Below are 25,207 nucleotides of genomic sequence, written 5' to 3'. Positions count from 1 at the left end.
GTGTTGTCCACATGAGATGCCATGGATGCAGATGTCCAGAAAGTGCTATGGAGGCTTGGAACAGAGCAAGATGAGGCCAAAGGTGGCCTATCAAAGCCCAGAGTGATTCCAGAGAGAAAAACAAAGCAAAAAACAAAAACAAACAAAAACATCCAGGAACCTGAAGTATAGTCTTAGGTTGACATATACAAGTAAAAGTCCCCACTTCTATGTGTGAAGTTGCCATGGCTACCCTTGGGAAAGGGAGGAAAATCCTTCCTTCCCACACACCAGAAGTCCTAGGGAAAGTTGTCAGAGTACCAGAATTAGTCCCAAAGCACAAGTTCTTTAGCTCTGAGCCCTCTGATCACAAGGATGAATGAGGCATCTCGCATCCTTAAGCAAAAGGTAAGAGCATGTGTCCTAATAGGAGGGGCCAGAACAGAGATCCACCTCCATGCACATGGAGGATAGCTTCTGCTACACGCACACTGGTAAAAAGCCTTATGTGAGTTCATTAACAGCCAGTCCTCTGGGAGTTTGTCCAATTTGTCCTTTCTTCCTTCTCTCATTTATTTTCTTTTTAAAAAATAAATATTTATTGCTATGTTTAACATTGCCAGCATTTCCCATTGATTTTCTATCTTTCATTCTCCATTGGCTCTTTCCCCACTACCTACAAACATGAAGACATCACCTTCATCCTTAAAAAAAATAAAACCCTCAAGTAACAATCTATATCTCTCCTCCCTCTCATTATCAAATGGCTAATAAGCATTTCTATCCACTGTCTCTATTTACTCACCACTTGCTTTACAACCTCGTGAAATCTGGATTGTGATCCCACCACTCTGCAGAAATTGTTCTCTCAAAGATTGCCAAAGATTCACTTCAATTTAGTAACTGACTATGCACAAGGTACTGTTCTAGGCACTGGTACTATTAACTGTTAATTAATTATTATTTAATTATTTATTATATAAATTATTTTATTACTTTCTATTATTTTAATCAAACTAATTAAGCAATTAATTAATTATTAATTTACTGTTAAACATGAAGGCCCTTTCTCAGTCTAAATCTACTTTGACCTCCTTTTGACACTATCACACCATTCTCCTATGGCTTTCATGATACAGCTTTTTCCTGATTCTCAGCCTACCCAACTGGTCACTCTTTTTCCAATATATGTTGCGGGATCATTATCTGTCTCTTGTGCTCTAAACATGAGTTACCCAAGGCCCTATTCCCTTCTCTGTATACTCTTTCCTCTGGTGATTTCAATTGCTTCTGTGGTTTCAATTATCATCTCTACATAGATGACTCTAGAATCTGTATATTTAGCTTTTATCTTACTAATTTTTCTACTGAATTCCCATCCCACATCAACAAATATCTGCTAGACATTTCTATCTGAATCTTCTGCCAGCACTTTAATGAAAGGTTTCAAACAGAGCTCAACTTGTAAACTCACCCTTCCTTAAAATTTCTCTACTTCTGAAGAGGGCACCACCACCTCTCCAATCACTAAGGTTAATTACCTGGGAATAGCCTTTGATTCTTCTCTTTCTCCCATGCCACCCTTTACCTGATCAGTTCCTAAATTCTACAGATTCTTCCTCTATATCATCTTTCATTCCTGACTCTTCCTCTCCATTCAAACTGCCACCACTCTAGTTTCACTCTGAGTTTGGCTTATCCAACTAGCTCTGAATCTATCTAATCATGTTATCACCCAGCCCATATGTGTCTTTTCCATAAGAATAGCATCAGAGACTTTGGCAAATACTTCTATGTAAACTATATCTAAAGCTAATATTCCCTTGGCCTAGTGGACTAGTAATCCCATAAAAAACTTTTCAAAAAGGAAGGGAGGGATTTCTAGAGGGGAGGATGAGGGAATAGGTCAAAGAGGGATATAGAAAGGTGTTTAGATTTGTGGGCATGGGAGAATAGGGGAGGGGTCCTTTGAGGCAGGGTAATTTTAGTAACAGGAGGGCAAGGTAATGGGTAGAAGTAGAGAAGATGGGTCAGGAGGGATAGGAAATAAGAGATGCACACAAACATAAAAACAAAGATCAGGAGTAGAATTTGTTAGGGAAAGCAAATGTCTATATATGTGTGTATGTATACATGTATGTATGTGTTTATATGTATATTTGCATGCATATATCTATATATAAATATATCCAAACTTAATTTTAGCCTTAAGAGGGTTGAGAGAGGAAGGGGGGAAAAACAAAGTGAAAAGTGCACAGCAGAGAACAAAAAAAAAAACTTACAAGGAAGCAAAGAAAAGATGGACAGCTCTCAACACAAGGTGTAGAACAGGCTTTCTTGAAATGGAAATTTATTGCTATGTACTTTGAATTATCTCTTTTCTTCTGCTGTGCACATGACATGTTTTTTTTCTTACTTTGAATTTATGTTTCAATATTTAAGTTTATGATATGTTTCTTTTTCTTTTCTGTATTGCGTATTTGAGTTTTGGTGTTTGAGTCCAAAATTAAAAAAAAGAATAATGACAAAGCCAGATTAATCTGAAATAATGAATAAGAATACTTGCCAAAAAAAGGAAATGAAGTCTGTCATTGCCTGTTCTTCTTGATCATTGCCTCTTTTTCTAGATGTTTTTCTAGATGGTTACCTAATAATCCTTTCTAGAAATCTGCATGGAATTCAAATCAAGCTCACTTATGATTTTTTTTCTTCCACTTTTGAAAACTTGTGTTAACTGTATTTCTATGGTATCTCTCCTGTCCTCCATGATCTTTTAAACATCACTGTCAGAGGCTTAGCGATTATATCATTTCAATTCTATTGTTTAAGCCTTTCCACAATCTGTTTCCAATCTAAGTTTCCAGACTTTGTCTATATTGCTCCCATTAATACAAACTATATTCTAGCCAAACTGGACCACCAGCTGTTTCCCAAAGTCAGCATTCCCTCTCCTGAATCTTTGAATTCTTACAAGCTGGGCCCCATGCCTTCCTCCCCAGCAAGATTCTTTTGAGAATCTTCTTTCAAAGCTCTCCTGAGACGCTCTGTCCTCTGTGAAGTATTCTTCAATCCCACCCCCCACTTCTGCCCATTCTTTAGAACTCTTTCCTAAGACCCAAATTTTCCTACAGCACTTTGTGTGAGCTCTCTTTTGTCCTTTTCATTCCCCATCTTGTATTTATTTGAGTTTGTTTCATCTGACCATCACCTACAATATACGGTAAATTTCAAACACAGACATTGTAATAACTGATCTCAACAGAGAGCCTGGAAGGCTGACTGTGATCCAGAGGCCATATTTCTCTCCCTCATCTATTTACATGTTCTCTCCACCATTAGAATGTAAACTCTTTGAGGGCAAGGACAATGTTTTTGCATTTCCTCATTTCCTTGGAGCTTGACACAATGCCTAGAACATAGTAAATGCTTAATAAATGCTTGTTGGCTGACTAAGTGCTTCAGGAGAAAGGTATAAATTACTTTGTACAAAATATAAAATTAGAGCATTCCTAGGACTTTTTATTTGTCACGAATACTGCCTTTAAAATTTTATTTGATTTACCAAAAAGTAATACTGTTTTGCTTCTACTTTTTAAAAATGGATGTATAATATACATGTAAGAGAGTGGTGATGATGATGATAAAAGAAGGTGATTGTTGGTAGTATATATTTTCTTGAGTTGACTGACAAAGTCGTGACTAGAATGTCTTTAATCTGAGCCAAAAAAAACCCAAAACAAAAACAAACCCACAACAGAATGATGCTATTACTGCACCTGGAAGGAAAAGAGTCTAACCTCATCATTACCCCTACCCCCCCTTCCCCCAAGGAGACACCGGGAGAGGTGACCTTGGAAATGGTATTCTAGGGAGAGCAAGTGTACTATGCAAAATCTCTGGAAACGGGAGCCTGGAGATGGAAACTGCAATGATATGAGTCTCAGGACCCTAAGGATGCAGCAGTCCAATGGAGGATTATGAGGTAAGGAATGGAATGAGGAGTGAACAGGGAGAGGAAGCATGCCTCCCTGGGAAGGAAGTGCCATTCCTCCAAATCAAGACATCCTGGGACAATGTCCTATTCATTCTGTGCTAGTTAAGGATTTGGAAGAAGCTAGACCAAGATCATAGAATCAAAAGACTTTTGCAGCAGACGTTATCTAATTCAACTCTCTCATTTTACAAATGAGGAAACTGAAGGCTGTAAGCAGTGGTGGGATTCAGCTGGTTCACACTGGTGCGGTAGAACAGGTACCTGATTTTAGGTTGAGTTCGCAAAATGGGTTGTTGGTGGGGTGGGGGCGGGACTGTGCCTCCATTTGGTTCCGTGGAGAATGGGTTGTTAATTCATTTGAATCCCACCACTGGTTCTAAGGGTCATAAGCAAGGGTTGAATTCAGGTCTTCTGACTCCAAATACAGTCTGTGAGAAGGGATTGTCTTCCTCCCACCTCTCAGCAATGTAGAAAACACCATGATGAGACTATTTCTTAGTATTCTCATCAAAAACATATGCTTCCAGTCCTGAAATTCCACGTGCCTCTGTTGTCTGTGTTTTCATTGGCACTAAATTTTTGACTAGTGGTTATATGACAAGAATAATGAGTTAGTGTTTGGCACAGCATACAAATCCCAGGTTCCATTTTCAGTTCTTCACTGATTTACTGTGCAACCACTTTGTACCCAAGTTTTTTCTTTTGTAATGAGATAATATTCCTCACAGAGATATTGTAAAGAGTGTTTAGATAATGATATATAGATAATCAGGTCATTACAGTGTATTATAACTGCTTAAAAATATTGTCCAGTCTCCAGAAATATGAAATAGATTAAGATTAGCATATTAGCTTTACAGATGTTTAAAATCTAATACGCATCAATCAACTACTCACCATGAATTTATTAAGTATGTGTCTGCCACTATGCTAAGCAGGGACACATATGTATATGTGTGTGTACACACACATACTCACACACATTTGGGTGGGACTTATGATTTCATTGGTGTAGAGAATCAATGAGGAAACCCACTGTACCGATGAAGGTTGCTATCTCCTCTACAACTTACAGTCTTAGAGTAACCACTAAGAGGCTAAGGTCACATAACCAGTATATATCAGAAGCAGGACTTGAACCCAGTTCTTCCTGACTCCCAGGCCAGCTATACATACACACACACACACACACACACACACACACACACACACACACACACACACACATATTTTTTTACTAGTCCACGGTCTCTCTCAGGAGCTAAGGATTCAAAGACAAGGAGTGAAACTGTCCTTATTCTGAGGGAGCTTATATTCTAAAGGGGGAATATATGGGGAATTCTTTCATTCAGTAGTGGAAAAATGAACTTAATAAATATTTCAATATATTCCCGAAGCATTGCAACATAGCCAGCTTTGTCTAATTTTCAGAACTATTCTTAGTCATTAAATGCAATGGAAGAGTATCAACATATGCCTTTAATTTTTCTATTTCAGGGCTGAAAGGGAACCTAAAGACCATCTAGTCCAAACCCTCATTTTTACACATGAGGAAATTGAAGCCCATTGGAAAGTATTGGTTTCTCAAGGTCACCCAGCAAGTTGGAGGTAAGGCAGGGACCAAAATTCAAGTCTGCCTCTTGGGCAAGGGCTCTTTCCACTATACCAGGGACCAGATGTTGTCTCATTTTAAAAACCAAAACAAAAGCCCTGGAAACTGCTTGACCCTCTCTCCCTACTTCCAGAAATCCAGATTCGGATTAACCACCTATTAACTGACCTACAATGATTTTAATTTTTTTATTTTTTTTACAATTAAGCATTTATTTTCTCTCTCACCTTCCCCAACCCCATTATGCCTAGATCCCCAAATATGTATGGTCTGCCCCATTACGTGAGCACTTTGAGGGCAGAGGCCTTGTTGGGTTTTTTTTTATTGTTGTTGTTGTCTGTTTGTTTGTTGTTGTTTTTAACTTGCGCCTTTCTTTGTGTCATCAACGCTTTTCACAATGCCTGGCACTTGGTGAGCCTTTAATAAATGCTCGTAGACTGACTGATGAAAAGTGAAGTAAGTAGAAGCAGAACCCTTTAGACATAATAACAACATTGTAAAGGCAAACAAGTTAGAAAGACTTGACTTGAGATCTACGATGATTTTAACACTCCTCCTTCTTCTTGGTCCCTTTTCCCCAAATGCCCGAAATCTCTTCACAAGGAAGCCCCTCTCAGTCTCCAGTTGCAGCAGATTCTCTCTTTCTCTCTCTCTCTCTCTCTCTCTCTCTCTCTCTCTCTCTCTCTCTCTCTCTCTCTCTCTCTCTCTCACACACACACACACACACACACACACACACACACACACACACCCTCCCACTCCCCTATTGCATGTCAGAAGCAGCACACGCTGTTCCTGCCCGGGGGCTCCCAGGACCCCCACGCTGGCTGCTGCGCGTGTGCCCGCTCGGGTTCCCCAGCAGCCCCACACAGACGCTGCGTCCCCTCTCGTTGGCAGTTCGCTATCCCCCTCGATTCCCCCTCTCCTCCGGGCTCCCTGTGGCATTTGGAGGCTCCCACCGTCGGCTCCAAATGTTTTCCATATTTGTTCAGCCTCCGTGATTCAAATACCGGGAGCGGCTCAGCCTGCGCCCAGCCCAGTGAGTTCCTGGGGGCCCCGCAGCCCACCCACCCACCGGCCATGGGCCAGGACGAGCAACCACCAGCCCCCAACGCTCCCCAAGGCAAACCGAGTCAGGGGCCAACGGCGCCCGCCGGGGAGCAGGGCACCGCTTCAGGGGCCAAGAACGACCCGGGGCCGAAGAAAGGCAAAGGGGACCCCAAAGCGTGCCGGGAGGAGGAAGCCCGGACTTGCTGTGGCTGCCGTTTCCCACTGCTGCTCGCCCTGTTGCAGCTGGCCTTAGGCATCGCTGTGACAACTGTGGGCTTTGTTATGGCAGGCATCAGCTCTTCCTTGCTAGTCAGAGAAACTCCATTTTGGGCTGGGATCATTGTAAGCATAAAGTCTGTTTTCCCTAAGTGCGTTTGCCCAACATGAATGCAAACCTGCATGGTACATTTCAGACTAACTAACCCAAACTTGCATGCCCGCCGCTGCTCCAGATCTGAGCTATTCTAACTCGCATCCTGCCTTGTGATTAGAACATGATTGACTTTTTCGTGGGAAGCTGCCGGGGGTCCACTCTCTGGCTGGTTTCCCTGGGTGTCAACAAGATGCCAGAATAGAATGTCGGGAAGCTGTGCCTATAGCTGACATCCAGTGGGGCATATCGATTGATCACACTGAATCTTCTCAACAGCTACAGCAAGTTGTTTTTTTTCGTTGTTGTTCTCCTTTCTCCCCTCCCTAATGGGTGAAGGAGTCAGATCACAGAGGCGAAAACAATTCTAATAAGTACATTTAGTAGAGGCAGGTCCAGAGAAGGACTGTACTCTGATCTTCTACAGTGGGTAACAATCCAATTTTTAAAAAGCCCCAAGCCTGAGATGAAGTTGCATCAAGTTAGCTTGTTTAAAATATTGTCAGTCCAACCCAGAGTATGCTGTAGCTCAGAGGAACACAGCTACATTTCATTGAGGGACCAAAGCCTCTTGGATGAATCATGGGTGGAATTACTGACAGAAGTATATTTGGGACTTTGTATGTATGTTATGCATGTGTATTGAGCTAAATACTACACAGCCACTATTAGAATATTGTCTTGCTTAAATGCACATGCCTGACATGACTAAATTGTGTCTTCATTTCTAACTTTGTAGTCCTTTCTAATCACATTTTTCAATCTACCAGTAATTCATATTAAATGGATAAATTTATTTTTATATGTAATAAATTTGAAAAGTCTTAATAAGCCAAATCGGTTAAGTATGACCCATTTAGAGACCTAATAGTGATCTATTAAGTATAGATCATGAAAGATCCAGATGACAAAAATCATTACTGTTTTGAAGATGATTCGAACTTATGAACTGTTAGTTTTCTTTATTAAATTAGCTACCACTGATAAATATTCAACTTGTGTGCCAATAGTTCCTAAAAAAATAAGTTTTTAAAGTAAAGTGACTTTTAAAAATTAGACTTTGTACCAACATGCATGGTAGATCCAATAACTTCATTACTTATTCAAAATACTAAGAAAAAATGTCTTTGCTATTGGATTTTTGAAGCGTTTAAAAATAATGTACAAGAGACTGAAAATAGAGGCGTGAATTCTACTCTTGGTTCTGTCCCTAAATTTGTAACCTTTGGCAGGTCATCTGTCCTCTATGAGCCTCAGTTTCCTTATTTTAAAATGAGGAGATGGCATCAGATGATTTCTAAGGTTTTTGTCAGGTCTCAAGTCCTATGATTCTATGGATGAAGAATATCTGAGGGCACAATTTCCAGCCTCTTTTTTTTCAGCACTACTTAAAAAAGCTCAGTCCTCAAAAACTGAAAAAAGAATTAGAAGAGATATCTAACATCAAGTCACACTCTCTAAAATGTCCATTAGAGCATTCTAGGATTTGGGCAGTTTTCTTCACCAACATTTTCATAATTTTCAAAAGCACCTATTTAGCTATTAATTGCATGGAGTTATAATAGATGTGGTAAAATAATTTTTTAACTTTGGTTCTTTCAAAATGTGCATCTCTAGTGATATTCTTTTAGATTAAAATGGCATCCTTTCAAAAGAATGTATTTTGAGCAGAATATTATACTGGTTATACTCAGAAACTGGTGAAGAAGATTGCTTTGAAGGCATTTTGGCAACAAATATAGCATAAGCCTGGGATGTAATGTTGATAGCTACCTCAGCCCAAATATGCTTGTAACAGACCTTGCAGCATTGCCACCATGGCTTCACTTTTCCTTACACCCATGCAGCCACTACTCCTGGCTTTCCAGGAAGGAAGAAGGATGGAAGGTTATTAGTATACATTTCCTGGGAGTAGAGCTCTGAGAGTGAGTTATTACTAAATAAATTGTAAGTGGCACCACCTCATCGCTGGTCCTATGGAAGTCATTAGACTTGCTCCATTCCTAAGATTAGTCTGAATCAGAGAAAAATGTTTTAGTTTAGTCCTCTCTACTACTCCTACTGTATTTTTAGGCCAGGCTTTATTTTACTGTTAGCTAAAATGTGAGGGGGAATGTCAAGCAGGTTATGTATTGTTGTTGGTCTTCAGTTGTTCAGTCACATCTGATTCTTTGTGACCCCATATACCATAGCATGCCAGGCCCTTCACTGTCCATGGCGTTTTCTTGGCTAATATACTGGAAAGGTTTGCCATTTCCTTCTCCAGTGGATCATCTTTGGTCAGAACACTCTGCTGTGACTTGTCTGTCTTGGGTAACCCTGGACAGTGTAGCTCATAGTTCCTCTAAGCTATGCAAGCCCTTCTGCCACAACAAGGCAGTGATCTGAGAGGGGAGGTTATGTATAGGACTCCCTAAAACTATCCTGAGATGGTACAACAATGAATTTAGAAGAGAACCATCCAAATCATCTCTACCATCTTAGGAAAATGAGCTGGCCCAAATTTCTAGGGAATATAGCTCTAGACCAGACCAGTGCTAGCTAAACTCAAGGATATAAGACAGAACCAAATCATTCTCAAGAGTTCAGGCTTTTGACCTGTCAGCTTGAGGCACTTCTAAGCCCCAGTTTATGATTTCTTATGTCTTACCTTCTGGCTTTCATGTACCCCTTTTTTTTTTTTGCTGCAAGTAGGTTACCATAACTTTATTGATATCCTTGTATAGAATTTCTACAATGGACCATGTCTATACAGGTGTGTGATTGTAACCATGTGTGGTAAACTGCCTCCAGTGGCTTAAATGAGCAATTCAGTTGTACCTTATAGTCTCAGTGAGTGTCTAAGATATGAAGTGACTCACTTGTGCTCACATAGCCAGGATGTTTCAGAAACAGGACTTGAAGCCAGGTCATTCTGACTCTAACACTAACCTTCCCTTCACTGTGACACGCTGCCTTCCACAAACTTTGTATCATTCAAATATTCCACTTCGGTTGACTTCAGTCTTTGGAGGACTCAGTACGCAATCATTAATCTGACTATATAAGACCTCTGTGAAGTGAAATTAGAATGTAGCATGTAGGAGCATTATGTATAATCATTAAGCTCCCCCAACAGTTATAGTAAATGGCTATTTTTAGATGAAGCCATATATACAACTATTCCACACTCCTAATTTGTAAGATATTATCACAGAGATAGCAAAAACCATTTGACTTCACAATTTCTAAAATACGCCTTTGAGAGATCAGAACCTAGAAAAAAACCACCAGAGAATAGCAGCTGTACAGGAGATAGAATATATTTTTAAAAGCTTTTGTACGATCATCTTTATTCACTGTCCGTTTTATAGGTATAAACTCATTCACGTGGATTCCAATTCATACTATGATGACAATGTAAAGAAGAGATAAGCCCTTTTGAAGTTAAACTTGGTACAATTAGAGAATCATAGAAAATCAAGTTTTTCTCAGCATTTCATGCTATTAATAAATTAAGTGGTTGGGTCTAACAGAGTACACATTGAAATTCACTCACCATTCAGAAGTTTGTTGGAGAAAAGCACATCTGGATTGTGCTCTCTTTTTTGACAGTGTGACCCAAAGTCAAAAGAAGTAGGAATTCCAAGAATTGTGAAACTGTTCACTTCTTATTCTAATCGAGAGTTCAGTGTTTGAGGATAGATTTAGCATAGGGCCATTAGTACTTCAGAAGGTTTCTAGAATAACCTATTAGTGTTCTAAAATAGAATCACAGAACTGCAAAAAAAATCCCGAAGAGATCATCAGTCTTCTTTAGTTATATGTCCTGATCACATCTGTCAGGAGTGAATACTTCTAATTAGACATTTTCACCCATACAAATATTTTAAAAGCCCATTTACCTTTCATAATCACTTAAAGTGATGTATTTTCTTTGGTATCTCCACATTAAATCACTTTCAGAGCACACTCATATTTCTTAGCCCCAGGCTAAGAATGGTGGTGGATTTTTAGTGCATGTCACTCTTTTGCACCGAATGGTGAACTTCCATGAGAAAAAAAGAAATTCCTTAGGCCTAAGGTTAAATACCTTAGGTGTTTTTCATCCTCCCAAAACCACACCATACAATAACAATGTTATTTCTTCTTTATGCCATTCCTTCAGCTTATTATCTAAGTCTATAAAATTTAGAAGTCTAGTTGAGAGTTATAAATTTTTTCATATAGCAACATTTTATATTTCCAGAGGCAGATAGAGCCTTCTTTAAGGAAAGCCAAATATGTGAAATCTGAACCTAAGGAATCACTAACCTCCTTATAAAAAGAATCACCACAGATAACTTTAAGTAGCAACCAGCCATAATTCATTTGAAATTATTTAAAAATTAAATATGTATAAAACTTTTCAGGTGTACTTTTTATTCATAAAACAAGTATCTATGCAGTCCACACGATCTGGCTAAGGATGGGTCGCATAAATTATATTTTTTGGCTGAGTGACTTGGCTAGTGTCATTGAGAGTGAGAGAAACAGGGAAGGATTGCATGTAAGTTGAAGGTTGGTCCTTTGGCAAGTCAATAACCTATTCCAAAGAGTCAAGGATGGCCCCTAGGTTGTACACATGCATGACTGGGAGAATCGTGGTGCCCTGCTCAGAATTAGGGAAGTTTCAAGGAAAGACAGATTTTGAGGGAAGATAATGAATACTGTTTTGGACATGCTGAATTTAAGACATCTGTTGGACATCTAGGAAGAGATAAGCAGCAAACAGTTGACAATGTGACTCTGAAGTTCGGGATAGAGATTAGGGTTGGATTTAGGAATCACCCAAATAGGGATCATATGTGAATCCATATCAGTTGATGAGAGCTCCCCAAGAGCTCTTTCTTTGGTATCTTCCCAAGAGAAAGAATATAAAAAAAGGAATAGGGCCCAAGACAAAGGTCTAGAGAACACTCACACATAAGAGGTAGGAGATGAACAATGAACAAAGGATAGAGAGGAATAGTTATACAGTTAGGAGAACTAGGAGAGTGTAGGATCATGGAAGCCAAGTGGGTCCAGGAGGAAAGTGTGCACAATAATGTTAAACAAGGTTATAGAAGCTGACAACTTTTTTTTTTTAAAAAAGACCATCATATTGACCAGTTAAATTGTTGGTAACCTCTGAAAAAGCTGTTTCAATAGAGAGGCTGAAACAGCAGCCAGATTGCAAAAGAATGAGAAGTGAGTGAGTAGTAAGGAAATTAAGGCAGCAAAGGAAGATTCTTTTTTTTTTTTTCAAGTTTGGCAGTGATAGAGAGGAAACTAATAACTTGATAGCTTGAGGAGGTAGCAGGGTTTGTTGTTGTTGTTTTTAATGATATGGTAAGAAAGGCAAAAGGGGAAAACCTGAACTCGTGGAGAAATGTAAAGATGAGAGAGAAGGGATATCTTGAAGGAAGTGGGAGGGGATAGGATTGAGGACACCAGAAAAAAGATTGATCTTGGAAAGAAAAGCTTCCCTTTCTCGGTGACAGGAGCAGTGAAGTAATGGGTAGATGAAGATAGAAATATTTTTTTGAATGAAGGTATTGAGGAGAGAGAGAATTTGAGGCAGAGAACCTCCGTATTATCAGTAAAGTAGGACCATTTCAATTAGAATTGAGTAGTTGGGTTTTTTCCCAAGGAAAAACCCAGTTAATTTTCAATATTCCATGTATTTGTTTTGTTGGAGGCAATCACGGTTAAGTGACTTGTCCAGGGTGACACTGCTACTAAGTATCTGAGGCTGGATTCAAACTCAGGTTCTTCTGATTCCAGGGCTGGTGCTCTCTGTCCACCGTGCCACTTATCCCTTGATTAACTTCTTAAAGAGGCCTATTCACTAAATGGGTGTTACCTCACTCAAAGTGAGAGCCTGAAAAGACCTTAGCCTAAAAGGGCCAGGGTCTCCCAATGCATCCTGGGGCCATCCTCCAGTCATCGGGTCACTGGACCCAGATGGCTTTGGAGGAGAAAGTGAGGCTGGTGACCTTGCACAGCCCTCCTTCACTCAAATCCTAGTTAATTGCAAGTCATGTCATCATCTCCCTGATGTCATGGTCCTCTTCGAAAACAAAGGACAAACACAACAACAAAATAGGAAGTAAGAGAGAAATTGAGATGGAGTAGCCATCAGGGGCTTGAAAAGAGAAGAGAAGGTTTGGAACAATTGCTCTGTAAAATGTGACAGAGTCTAGGATGAATACAATTTTTGCTCTGCAGTGGTAAGGGCCCAGTTGAAATTGGACAACATTGATTTTTAGTGGATCCAGTAGACATGATGTTGTAACTTCCTGCAGTAGTACTCAGAAGCATTTGAGTGGGAACAGACAATCAACAAGTTGCTCATTTATATAATCAATAAAGATTTATTAAGTGCCTACTAAGGGTTAAGCGCTAGGGATGCAAGGACAAAAATGAAATGTTCATGCTCTTGGGGAGCTTTCAGGATAGTGTAGGGGAGAGGTTGATCCAGAGTTCAGGCCTGGGTACACATGAATGGTGATGGGAGAAACAGGTAAGGAAATAAGGCATTGAGGAAAGTGTATAGTTGAAATGGTGACCTCTAGGGTCAAGATTGGGAAGAGAAGAAAGTGATACAAGAATGGGAGTGCTAGATTGATAAGAACAGAGAGGAATGGAGAGGCTGAAAATTGTAGTAAGAGAAATGAATAGGTTTTGAAAGAGTGAGGGAGGGAAGACGGAAAGAGGGAGAAGTGGAAGAGCAGGGAGATTATCATGGTCAGAACAGAATTTCTGATTTCAGAATCATAAAGGTGGCATAGTTATGGGTGATGGTGAGATATAACATATGGCTATGCCTAATGGCTGCTGTAGGTCACAGGAGTTGAAGAGATTGTTAAATTAGGAAGCCAGCAACTTGGAAGGGACACTGTTGTATATAATGAAAACAGGTGCAAACGATGTGGCAGCCATCAACAGAACTTGGCAACTAATTGGAGATGGGGGATGAAAGAGTAGGAAAAATTAAAGAGAACAACAGGGTTTTGAGCTTGGATGACTGAGAGGATTGTGGCCACTAAAACATCAGGGATGTTGGATGGAGGGGCAATTTGGTGGGGAATATGAGGAACTCAGCTTTGGTTGTGTTGTCTGAAGTGCTGGCTGGGGATCCAGGTGGAGCTGTCCAATGAGAAAATGAAAATGGCTAGGAATACTTTAAAGAAAATTATCTGTACAATTGAATGAAGCTTTTTAATCGGTAATGAGAATGTATTAGAAGATATTCAAAGTAGATGACCAATCCTTAAGTACATTTAGTGAAAATTTATACTGAATTATATGGGCAACTAGGTGGCACAGCAGATACAGCATCAACCCTGGAGTCCAGAGGACCTGAGTTCAAATTTGACCTCAGATGCTAGCTGTGTGACCCTCGGCAAGTCACTTCACTTTTACCCTATACTAAAGCAGTGTATCATAGAGGATAGAGATATAGGCAAGAAGCCAGGAAAATGTGGGTTCAAGTATCTATCTGACACATAAAGGTTGTGTGGTCCTGATCATGTTATTTAACCTCTCAGCGATTTCGACCACTCTATAAGCCTATCACTTATAGAAAAAGTATTAACTTTCATAAAAGGCAAGAATTTCATTACCAGGAATTTTTCTCTACTAATTACATCACAGGTCTAGTTCCCTACCTTTAGTGCAGATACCTGACATTTGAGAGGTTAAGTTGAGGAATTGATCTTTAAAATTTTTGAAATTATTATATAGAATTTTAATTTTTATATTAAAAATACTAATACAAAGAATTGAGAGCTAAGCAAAAATAACACAAAATGCTCTGTATCTCCCAAACATAATTGTAAACCTGTTTATGCATTGCAGGGTTGCCTCATAGCTCCCATTGAAGTAATCATGTCTTACATGATGGTTTTTGGAGAAATAGAGTTAAGTGTATTTTAAATTTATTGAAAATGGTTTTAAATATACCTTTTGATATACCTCCATTATTTTGCTAACCATTTTGACATTTTTTTGTAAGATATTTCCAGCAATGTTTAGAGAACCTGACTGTGTTATACTGAAATTTTTGTTTTCTAATTGTAGAGTGGGCAGATCTCCACTAAAATTCTGCTCTGATGCTTCAGTGTGATATAGAGGAGAATTTGGGTCCTCAAAGGTTGTGCTAGTGGAGCCCAAACTCTGACAGGACCTACCCAGCTACAAAAAGTTCAAGTGCAGGATTTAGGATGGATTGACATCCAAAGACAAGTATAGCTAAGTACAGAGATGCTCATCACCTAAAAGTAGGCCAACAGTTGGTGAATATCTTTTAAAAAAAATAAAGCACTTAGCACAGTGCCTGGCACACAGCAGGCACTTAAAATATTTCTCTCTTCCCCCACCCCCATTTTAAGGTCACAGCAATGCATAAACAAACAATTTTACTAACCTGTGGAGAGTTTGCATTGAAAGCTAGTTGGTAGAAGAAATATCCACATGGATGAACTCAGGTATTTTGCAGTATTGACAATATAATGTAGGGTGTTTTCGAAAGTGACTTCAGGGAAAAAGAAAGCAAAAATATATTTTGAATCTATTTTGCTTTCTCCTAATTAAGGTCTTCTGAGGCTGTTGTGGATTAACAATGGGGGTCAAATAGGTGCCAACTTTTTCTCCCTCTGCAGTGAAAACAAGAACCTGTATGTCCCTTGGTCCAGCAGTGCCTTGGGCTATCAGGACTGTGCCTGCTTTAAATTTGGCCCGAGGAAAGTAATTATATAGGCAGTGTGGTGGTACAGGGAAAGTGAGCAGAACTGGAATCAGGAAGACCCAAGTTCAAATCCTGCTTCAGATGCTTTCTTATCTGTGTGGTCCCAGGCAATTTCTAAGCCTCCATTTCCTCATCTGTAAAATGAGGGGGCCAGACTCAGGTGGCACGATTCTAGACTTAGAGTTTCCTTGCCTTTGGATCCTTTTTGATAGTAGTATTTGCAACCTGGCTGTGTCCTATAATTCAAAGTTAGCATCAACATTGAAAAGATCTACATGATAAATCAGAGTCAACATGCATGGTTCTATATCGCTACGAGAAAGAAATGGATTAGTAATTAAACTCTAACTGGTATCATTTCGTTCTGAAATGAAGTTCATTTTTAGGTGTGGTGCTTGGCAAACTGAAGGAATCCTGGCCATAAGAGTTCATTGTAAAATGATACTTCAAGATGTCTCTTAACTGGTTAATTCTCATTGTGAATAGTACCAGTTGTTAGAGCCAGGTCCCCTCACAGACTTAATCATCACAGAAAAGGTGATTTTCTCTAAACAAAATTTAGTATCAGAAGTAAAGGTTCACAGTACGTAAAATATCCAAGTCTGTTCCTGAGACATACCCTGTTTCAACTGGTTGGAAGAAGGTTCAGTTCTCTGGGGACTGAGATTAAACTCGGCAACGGTTACTGTCAGATGCTTGATGCTTGAAAGAGGAGGCTCAGAGGCTCACACTGGTTAATTTTAAAGTATGATACTTGGTTTTAGGATATATGTGAAAGAGTCCACCTACATGCATGGAAATAACTGATTTTTCCTTTTGTGTAAAAGGTATGAATGTAGAAGCTACATCATTTTTCCCGCAAGCTATTTTCTCCAGCATGTTTATTAAAGTATTAGAAACCTTGGTGAATGGCATAAGCAAGCTAAAAGTCCCCTGTTCTCTCGAAATTAGGAAACTGAGCTAGTAAGCTGATATATCAAGTTATTGTTTGTTGTTCAGTCATTTTCCTATTGTGTCCGATTCTTTGTGACTGCATTTGGGGTTTCCTTGACTGGAGGGGTTTACTATGGCCTTCTCCAACTCATTTTACAGATGAGAAAATTGAGGCAAACATGATTAAGTGACTTGCCTGGGGTCACACAGCCAGTAGGTGTCTGCAGGTGTCTTCCTGTCTCCAAGCCTGACACTTTATCCGCTGGGCCACCTTGTTGTCCCATATCAAAGTAATGAAGTGTTAGTGTTCAGAGTTTGTATCAGTAATAAAATATTCCTTATTCTATTTACAATTATAGTTTCATCAAATTTATGTTATAGTAACAATAGCATATAATATATAGTAGCGATCGTAACAATAGCTGATAGTTATAGCTTAAAATTTCAAAGTGTTTCAATATATTGTCTCATTTGAACATCACAGCTCTGCAGCTTAGGTGCAGTTACTATCTCCTGCCCTAGATGAAGAAATTGAGGCTATATGACAGGTTAAGTGACTAGTCTAGACTCACATAGCTCACAAGTATCTGAGGGAGGATTCAAACTCAGGTCTATCTGACACCAAGTCTAGCACTATAGTTGCTTTGCATTAATCAGATTTTTTTTAAAGATACACAACAATAGTAGCTTATGCGTATTAGCAGGTGCATAATATCTTAAAGACTTCTATGATGTCATTAAATTATTTATCCAGGATGTTAGCCCATTAATCATATGTCCAGTTAAAAATTGGAACTATGCAAAAGTGGAATAGATAACCTTGTTTTTCCCTTCACTTTAGGTTTTTACACAAAGGTTAGATGACCATAATCAGGTGTATTGGAGCCCTTGGGGATCCTTTTTCAAGTGAAGGTTATACTGAAGTCTGTTGCAGCTTGGATTGCATGGTTTTTGCCTTGGCAAGACCACATCTGGAAGGTTATGCATAGTTCCAGACAGCACAGTTTAGAAAGGACATTGTGAAGCAGAAGGGTGGTGATGACACCATTTGTGTTTGGTGATGACCATATCCCAAAGGAAGATGAGTCAGCTGCCTTTAGAAGGAGAGAGTTGTCCCTCGCTGGAGGTATTGTAGATGTTGTAGAGGTCATTCTTGTTCTGGTTTGTTTGGGGAGGTGACCTCTGAGATCTCTTCCTCAGAGATTCTGTGAACTGTCTTCTCAACTTCTTAGGAGAGGAGAAAGGACAGCTGAATTACAAGCCATGGAACTATAGAGTTGGGAGGGACACAAGTGTTCTCCTAGTTTCACTCATATGCAGAAATGAATCTCTACTACAATATACCCAACATATAGTCAACTACCCTCTGTGTGAAGCCATCCAATGAGGAGAGTGCCCACTACTTCCCAAGGTAGTCCATTCTACTCCTAGAGAACTCTAATTATCAGAAAATTAGTTTTGCCTGAAATCAAGTCCCAATTGGCCCCTTTACAAACTCTATCCATTGCTCCTAGTTCTACCATCTGGGGCTAAACAAGACAAGACTACCCCTAAATTCCTCATGTCAGCCATCCAAATATTTAAACACAGCTATAAGTTCTTTCCTCCCACCCCATCCTCCATTCTCTAGGCTAAATATTTCCATTTCTTTCAATTGATGCTCACATGACATGAACTCAAGGACCTTTACCACTTTAGTTGCCCTCTCCTGGACAATTTCTGGCTTAACAATGTCTTCATTAAACTATAATGCCCAGGACTGAACAAAATACTCCAGATATGATCTGACTGGGCAGCAAGATGGGACAGGGTGGCCTGGACTCAGGGAGACTCATCTTTGTGAGTCCAAATCTAGCCTCAGACCCTCACTAGCTGTGTGACCCTGGGCAAGTCACTTAATCCTGTTTCCCTCAGTTCCTTATCTGTAAAAAAGAGCTGGAGAAGGAAATGGCAAACCACTCTAGTATCTTTGCCAAGAAAATCCCAAATGGCATCATAAAGAGTCAGTCATGACTGAAAAACAATGCAGCAACAACAAAAATGGTCTATTTCCTCCTTATCCCTGTATCTCTCTTAAAGCAGCCAAAACTTTTTTGGGCCGCCGTTTCATACTGTTTACTTATATCGAGCTTGCAGTCCACTAAAATCCCCAGATCTTTTCAGACAAACTGCTTTTTACCCGTGTCTCCCCTGAATCTGATGTTCCTTCCAGATCTAGATGTATAATTCTTTGATTTCACAGTTAGTAGTTGATTTTTTTGGAGTTTATAATCATCTCTATTTGTATTCTGTCGTTCACTGTGTTCATTTTCTCTCCCAGATTTGTGTCATTTGAAAATCTGATAAAGGGACATTATAGCATATTATCTAAGTCATTGATAAAAGTCTTAAACAGCACATGGCCAAATAGATCTCTAGGACATTCCGCTGCAGACCTCCTGCTATGTTGACATCAGACCATTAATGACCAAGCATTGTTTTGAATGAGGTTCTTGCAGAATTCTCATTAGGCAGTTGGATAATAAACCCTTTCTTTTCTTGCTGAAGACAATGCACTGAAGGGCAGTGACCTCTTCACCCGCAATGGTTTTTGAATCCACTTCTCATGATTTCTTTGTTTATGATCCATGGCCATAGTATTTTCATTTTTTGGTAATTATTCTAAGTACCAGGTTACTCTTAGTTATTCTAAGCAATGGCTCTGGGTAAAAATCTGCAAAGTTTCACTGAATATGTTTCATTGTGGCAACTGTTTTGTGCATATTACATTTTCCCTCTATTTTATAGCTTTCCCCCAGTTACTTCTCCACTCCTGGTACCACACAGACTATCTTCATCTATAAAATGAATCATCTAAATAGTGGGCTGGTTTCTCCTTTCTCTTTTCATCAATTTCTGAACAAATTTGAAATACTGGAGGGTGAGGGTGCAGGAGAGAACTGAGTAAAAAATGTCTGATTTCCTATCTCTCTGTACTATTTAATCTCAGTTCCCCACAAATAACAGGGGGGAAAGCATTCTGCTCTTAAAAGTAAATTGGAGTGCATATATCAGGGCTACTGTAATGTTTCTATGTCAGCTTTAGGAACATATTTATTTAGGTTAGCTATTTTCTGAGCTAAACATTGCTAGAGACACAAGAACTGGGCATCTGCCCTTCTCCTAGTATAATTAGGCTAAAAAAGGATAATGTATTCTAGGGCTGAGTTTCATGTGGGCTGGCAAGAAGCCACTAAGATCACTAGACTCCAGGCCAATGGACCAAAGATGATGTATCCTTGTTCACAAATAAACCTGCCCACTTTTTTGTGGAAGATCCATGGGGACTGTATCAACCTAGAAATAAGCACTTCCCTACCTGGTTGTCAATGCAGCAGTGTTGAAAGAAAAGGAATATAAGACCGCCAGGATTCTTGTTTCAGTCACATCCCACTCAAGTACTGTTTTTAAAGGGTTTGATTCAGCACTCATTGTAATGAACAGTTTAAAGAACTTTAAGATACTTTATTCTAAAAGAAGCCTTTCTGTTATGTGAAAGATAATAACAGGTGACAAGGAAAGAAGGAAAATGACTAATGTGCTAACTAGACCCTGATTGGTGAAAGAATTTTAGTTGTATTACTAGAAAAACCACCCCACCCATCATTTTGTGATTGTCAGGTATATCACATTAAAGTCGGCAGAGAGGCCTTATCTCACAGCAAACTCTGCCAGTAAAGCTGTGTCAGGCTCTCTTCCAAGGCAGAATAGTATTTCCTTCCTTCTCATTTCAGTTGAGTGGGTACCTTCCTTTAGGGAAAGAAAATATCACATCTAACCAGAGCTCACTAGACAAGAAAAGCACCCAACCCAGTGACATGCACACAGTGGGGTATCCATAAATACTTTGATGATGACAAATTGATTTAAATAAACTAAAAACAATATTCTTCCCACCCCAATCCAAAACCTTGAATCAGAACATTATATTGTACAGATTAGGCATTCTGATATATTTTTACACATTCCCCTCATGTTCCTACACAGCCAAGCTCTGAGGCAAAAACAGTCTATGAGTTGACATATACCAAACCTTCTCAAGTTGGCTTGTTCTTTTCATTACAAAGTTTGGAGCTGATTTTCAGGATTTAGGTGGCGTATAAATTGAAATGCTATTTTGAAAAATTAAGATTTGATTATCATAATTTTGTTGTTTTATATAGCCCCACATAAATTGCTCTTATAATCAAACTATGTAAATGGCTTGATTCTCATCATTTAATTAAATTCAATAGCCATTTATTAAGTGTGAAGAAGACAGTTCTATATTCTGGGTATGATACTAGATGCTAGATAAGGATTTGGATCTAGATACAAAGTCAAAAGAAAAGGTGGTACCTGACCTTATGGAGCTTGTAGTCTAGTGGGAGGATATGGGTAGGTATAGGAATGACAACTTATTTTATTGGCATAGGGAGCTCATGAGGTGAGGTAAATTCCATTTACCAATGCAGGTTGGCACTTTCTTTGCAACTTATAGAGAGTTGCCTAGTGCACAGAGAGGAGATGTGAAACCCATCCAGGGTCATACAACTTGTATGTGTCAGAGACAGGACTTAAACTCAGTTCTCCAGGGTTCCAAGGCCAGCTCTCTATTCACTATACCTTACTGCTAAAAACAACCCAAACCATGGTAAGTGCACAAGAGAGGTATAAATATAGTGTTAAATAAAGTCTGAGTAGAGATAGGATGGGGGGGGGAGTGAGGAATACTTTGTTAAAGAGGTGGCATATGAATTGAATTTTAAAGTATGAGTAGGAATTCAGCAAAGGGAAGGGGGAAAGGCATTCCCAGAATAGGGAACATGATGAGTGAAACTCAAAGCATATCCAAAGGTCTCCAGTTTGACTGGGATTTACAGTATATGGACTGGAATAATATTAGAGAAGGCTGGAAAGCTGGGGTGGTTCTGGACCATCTACCAAAGACCTCTAAACTCCTCCCCACCCAAGTCCTAATTCACTGTTATTTGCTCCTCATCCTTCTGTCCCTCTGTCCAATATACAGATGTCATAAAAATCAGGATATCAAGTCCATATTGTCATGAAAACAAGGGGGAGCAGGATATAAAATTTCTTCCCTGGCTACCTTGCTCTTTTCCCTTATACTCATCCAGATAATACAGATAATATGTCTCTATCCGACACTCTACCCTCTCCTTCCATTATACCATGTGATACCACCATTTTATTGTCTTTAACTGCCCTTCATATTAGACTTCTCACATTTTTTCCATTTTCTTGCAATTAAGGGAAACTAGCATCCCCCAGAAAATACTGCATTCCAGGTCACCCTTCCCGTAACAGATGTACCTTCCACTGTTGCTCTTACATTTAGGAGGGCTTTCCCCTACCATGCACATTCAATGACTGATCCTCCTTTGAGGTTCACTCCATTCAGATTTATTATCCTATTAGATCCTAGGGCTCTTACCTGGAGAGAAGAATCCTGGAGATCCTTCATTCATTCTTTCTCCTTCTCAAGTAATTCAGCATCTTGCTCACAGTATGTTGCTCACAGTATTCCTCCCTACCCCAAACCCTGACCTTTTATTTGGAACCTTTAATTTTCAGGTGATCCCCTCGTACATCTTTGTGTCCTAGTTAATCAATCTCAACTCCCATGATCTGCATTTTCCTTCCACCTCAGCCACATACAGGGCTGGTCATACACTTGATATCATCAGTTATAAAATGTTCCACTTCCACAGGTCATAACTATGAAACTATAATCTCCTGTCCTATCTCCACACTGCTCCTAAATCCATTTTTCATCCTCTCCACAATCCCCAGTTACTTCATCCCTCTCAGTTTTCTTAGACCATCACTCCTACTCAGGCTTCACTTTCCTCTTAAAATCTTGCTCTAACAGTTAACTATTGCAACTTCACATTGTCCTCTACTCTTTAATCCCTTGGTCCATCGTCCTATGACCACTTATTCTTTCAAAATCTCAGCTCTGGATCACTCCCACTATTTGCAGCTTTGTTGCTGAATTCTGATGGAAGAAGTTATGGAATCTTCCTGACTGGGTCCACTACAAAATCCGTTCTCAACTGGAACCTCATAATCACCTGCTAACACTTGTGTCTTCTGTGACTATTACACTCTCTAAATCTACAGCATCTGTTCTAAGTCTTCTCTTCTTTACTCATGCCACCACTCCCCCTTTTTCACTTCAGAGAACCTAGCCTTAACTGAAACAAAATAAAACTAAGATCACATCTTGAAAGTTTCTTGTCTTCCTAATTGCATATTTCAATCACCTCAACATCAGCCCCCTTTCTCTCCTTCATTCCAGTCTTGGAGGCCTGAGTGGTTGTTCTTCTTACCAATGCCAAGCCCTTTTCCTGTGTACTCCAATAGTTCACCTCTTTGATCATTGGTTTTGTAATCACTAACTTCTTGCCCACACCTGAAATAATTTCATGGTTATTTTGTGATTCCCCCCCACTAATGTTCAACCTCTCTGTACTGTCCCCAAATGCATTCATATCTCTCCCAGTCTTAAAAATCTTTAACTATCCTACCCCCAACTAACTTCCTATATCTCCTTCATTTCATATGCAGACTCTTACGAGGAGTTCTCTATATTCATAATTTACACATGCTCACTTACTTTTCCGACCATTCAAATCTCTAACTGCCTGTTATACAGCACCACTTGAATATCCTATAGGTATCTCGGATTCAACATGTCCAAAACTGAACTTATTATCTTTTCCCCTGAACACAATCCTCCTTCTAACTTCCTTAATAATGTTGAGACCACCATTCTTCCTGTCATTCAGCTTTGCACCCTACCATTTGCCCTGACCTGCAGTAGGCTCTTCAATTCATACTTTACTCTCCACTCTCATGCCCCACATCCAATCAGCTTCCAAGCTTTGTTCATTCTGTGTCTACAACATCTCTTGAAAATGGCCCATTCACCCCTCTCACACAATAACCATGCTAGTTCAGGTTCTCATCATCTTTTGTCTGGACTGTCATACCTACCTTCTAAATGGACTGCCTGAATTTCACCTGTATCCCATCTTCAAGACATATGCCAAACTGATATTCTTAAAGCATAGGCCTGACTATGTCACTTCCCTTTTCAAGAAGTTTCAGTGAAGCCTTATCACATCTAGTATAATATACAAACTACTGCAGGTAGCATTTAGAATCCTTCACAATCTGGCTCCAGCCTACCTTTCCAGGTTAGTTACACATTAGTTCCCCTCATGTGCCCCATGGTCTCACCAAACTGGCTGTCTTACTATTCTCCTCATACAGCATTACATCTTTCACTTCTGTGCCTTCATGAGGGCTGTCTTTTATGATTAAAATGCTCTCCTTCATCTCCACCTCTTTGAATTTCTAGCTTTCTTCAAGGCTCATCTTAAATGCTAACTCCCTTAGGAAACCTTTCTTGAAACCTTTCTTGATTCACTCAGTTGTTAGTCTCTTTATCCCCCACCTAAAATTTTCATGGTTATTTTGTAAATATCCTTTACGAATTTGCCTGTGAATATAATGTCTCCCCCTAATAGAATATCAGCTCCTTGAAGGCACACTGTCTCTCTTTTTCTTTCTCTCCTCAATGCCTAGCATATATGTTGAATACATAATGTTTTATCAATTGTGATAGGGCTGAAAAGCTAGGGTAGTGATGGATTATAGAGGTTTGTGAATGTTTCCTCTTGGACAACAACTTTCTCCTCAATACCCAAAGACCCAGTTATTCATTAATTGCTCACATGTTTCTATGTCCAACATACATACTCATACACACATCACAAAAAATCAGAATGTTTTACCCACCCATGTTGCCCTGAAAGTTGGAGACAGCAGGCTGGATGCATGATTTTTTGTCAATAGTAACTTACCTACTTTGAAAATCACAAAGCACTCTACAAATGCAAAGATATTAGTATGATTTTATTGTTGTTTAATACTGAACTCATAAAAAGTTTAAGAAATTAGTTTTTTAAAATTAGTGATCTGCTTGGTATTTTGAAAAAAAGAAAGCAGAATGATTTTTCTTTACTTCTTTACTATGTTACATTGTGGTGTTATATTTGAATGGACAGTAATTAACCTCTGCAATGAAGAGAGAAGTTGGACCTAGTTTGAGATTCTATCCAACTGAGCCTAAGCAATGTAATATACCCTGCAACTAGAATTTGCTAACTCTTACTAGTTTTTTCCAAGTTTTTAGGCAAGAAATACCCACAGAAATGTCATAAATGAACTACAAGTTTACAATGCACATGCTAAAATTCTGGCCCATTGTAAATTCATAAGAAAACACTAGAACAAGATATTCATTAATTTTACCCTTTTGATGATTTTTCCACAAGTGTTTGTTATTATATCTAGTATTTATTCCTTCATGGAGATTTATGACTGATTATCAGAAAAATCACAACAATGCTAAGATAAAGTGGTAAATATTCATTACTGTATTTAGGAGATCAGTAAAGTAAGGCCAGAAAT

General features: G+C 39.2%; 1 protein-coding gene across 1 annotated transcript in view; it reads left to right on the top strand.

Moving 5' to 3' along the window:
* Positions 1-354: 354 nt before the first annotated feature.
* SSPN (sarcospan) overlaps positions 355-25,207 on the top strand; it is a 58,672-nt gene continuing 33,819 nt past the window's right edge. The window contains exons 1-2 of the mRNA XM_036760658.1: positions 355-387; positions 6,363-6,977. Coding sequence (XP_036616553.1) covers positions 355-387; positions 6,363-6,977 — 648 coding nt within the window. The remainder of the gene's footprint in view (positions 388-6,362; positions 6,978-25,207) is intronic.

This window comes from Trichosurus vulpecula, chromosome 5 (assembly GCF_011100635.1).
Source record: "Trichosurus vulpecula isolate mTriVul1 chromosome 5, mTriVul1.pri, whole genome shotgun sequence".
NCBI classification, from domain to species: domain Eukaryota; kingdom Metazoa; phylum Chordata; class Mammalia; order Diprotodontia; family Phalangeridae; genus Trichosurus; species Trichosurus vulpecula.
The sequence above is the reverse complement of the archived record's forward strand: the minus strand, read 5'-3'. Positions and strand labels throughout refer to the sequence as shown.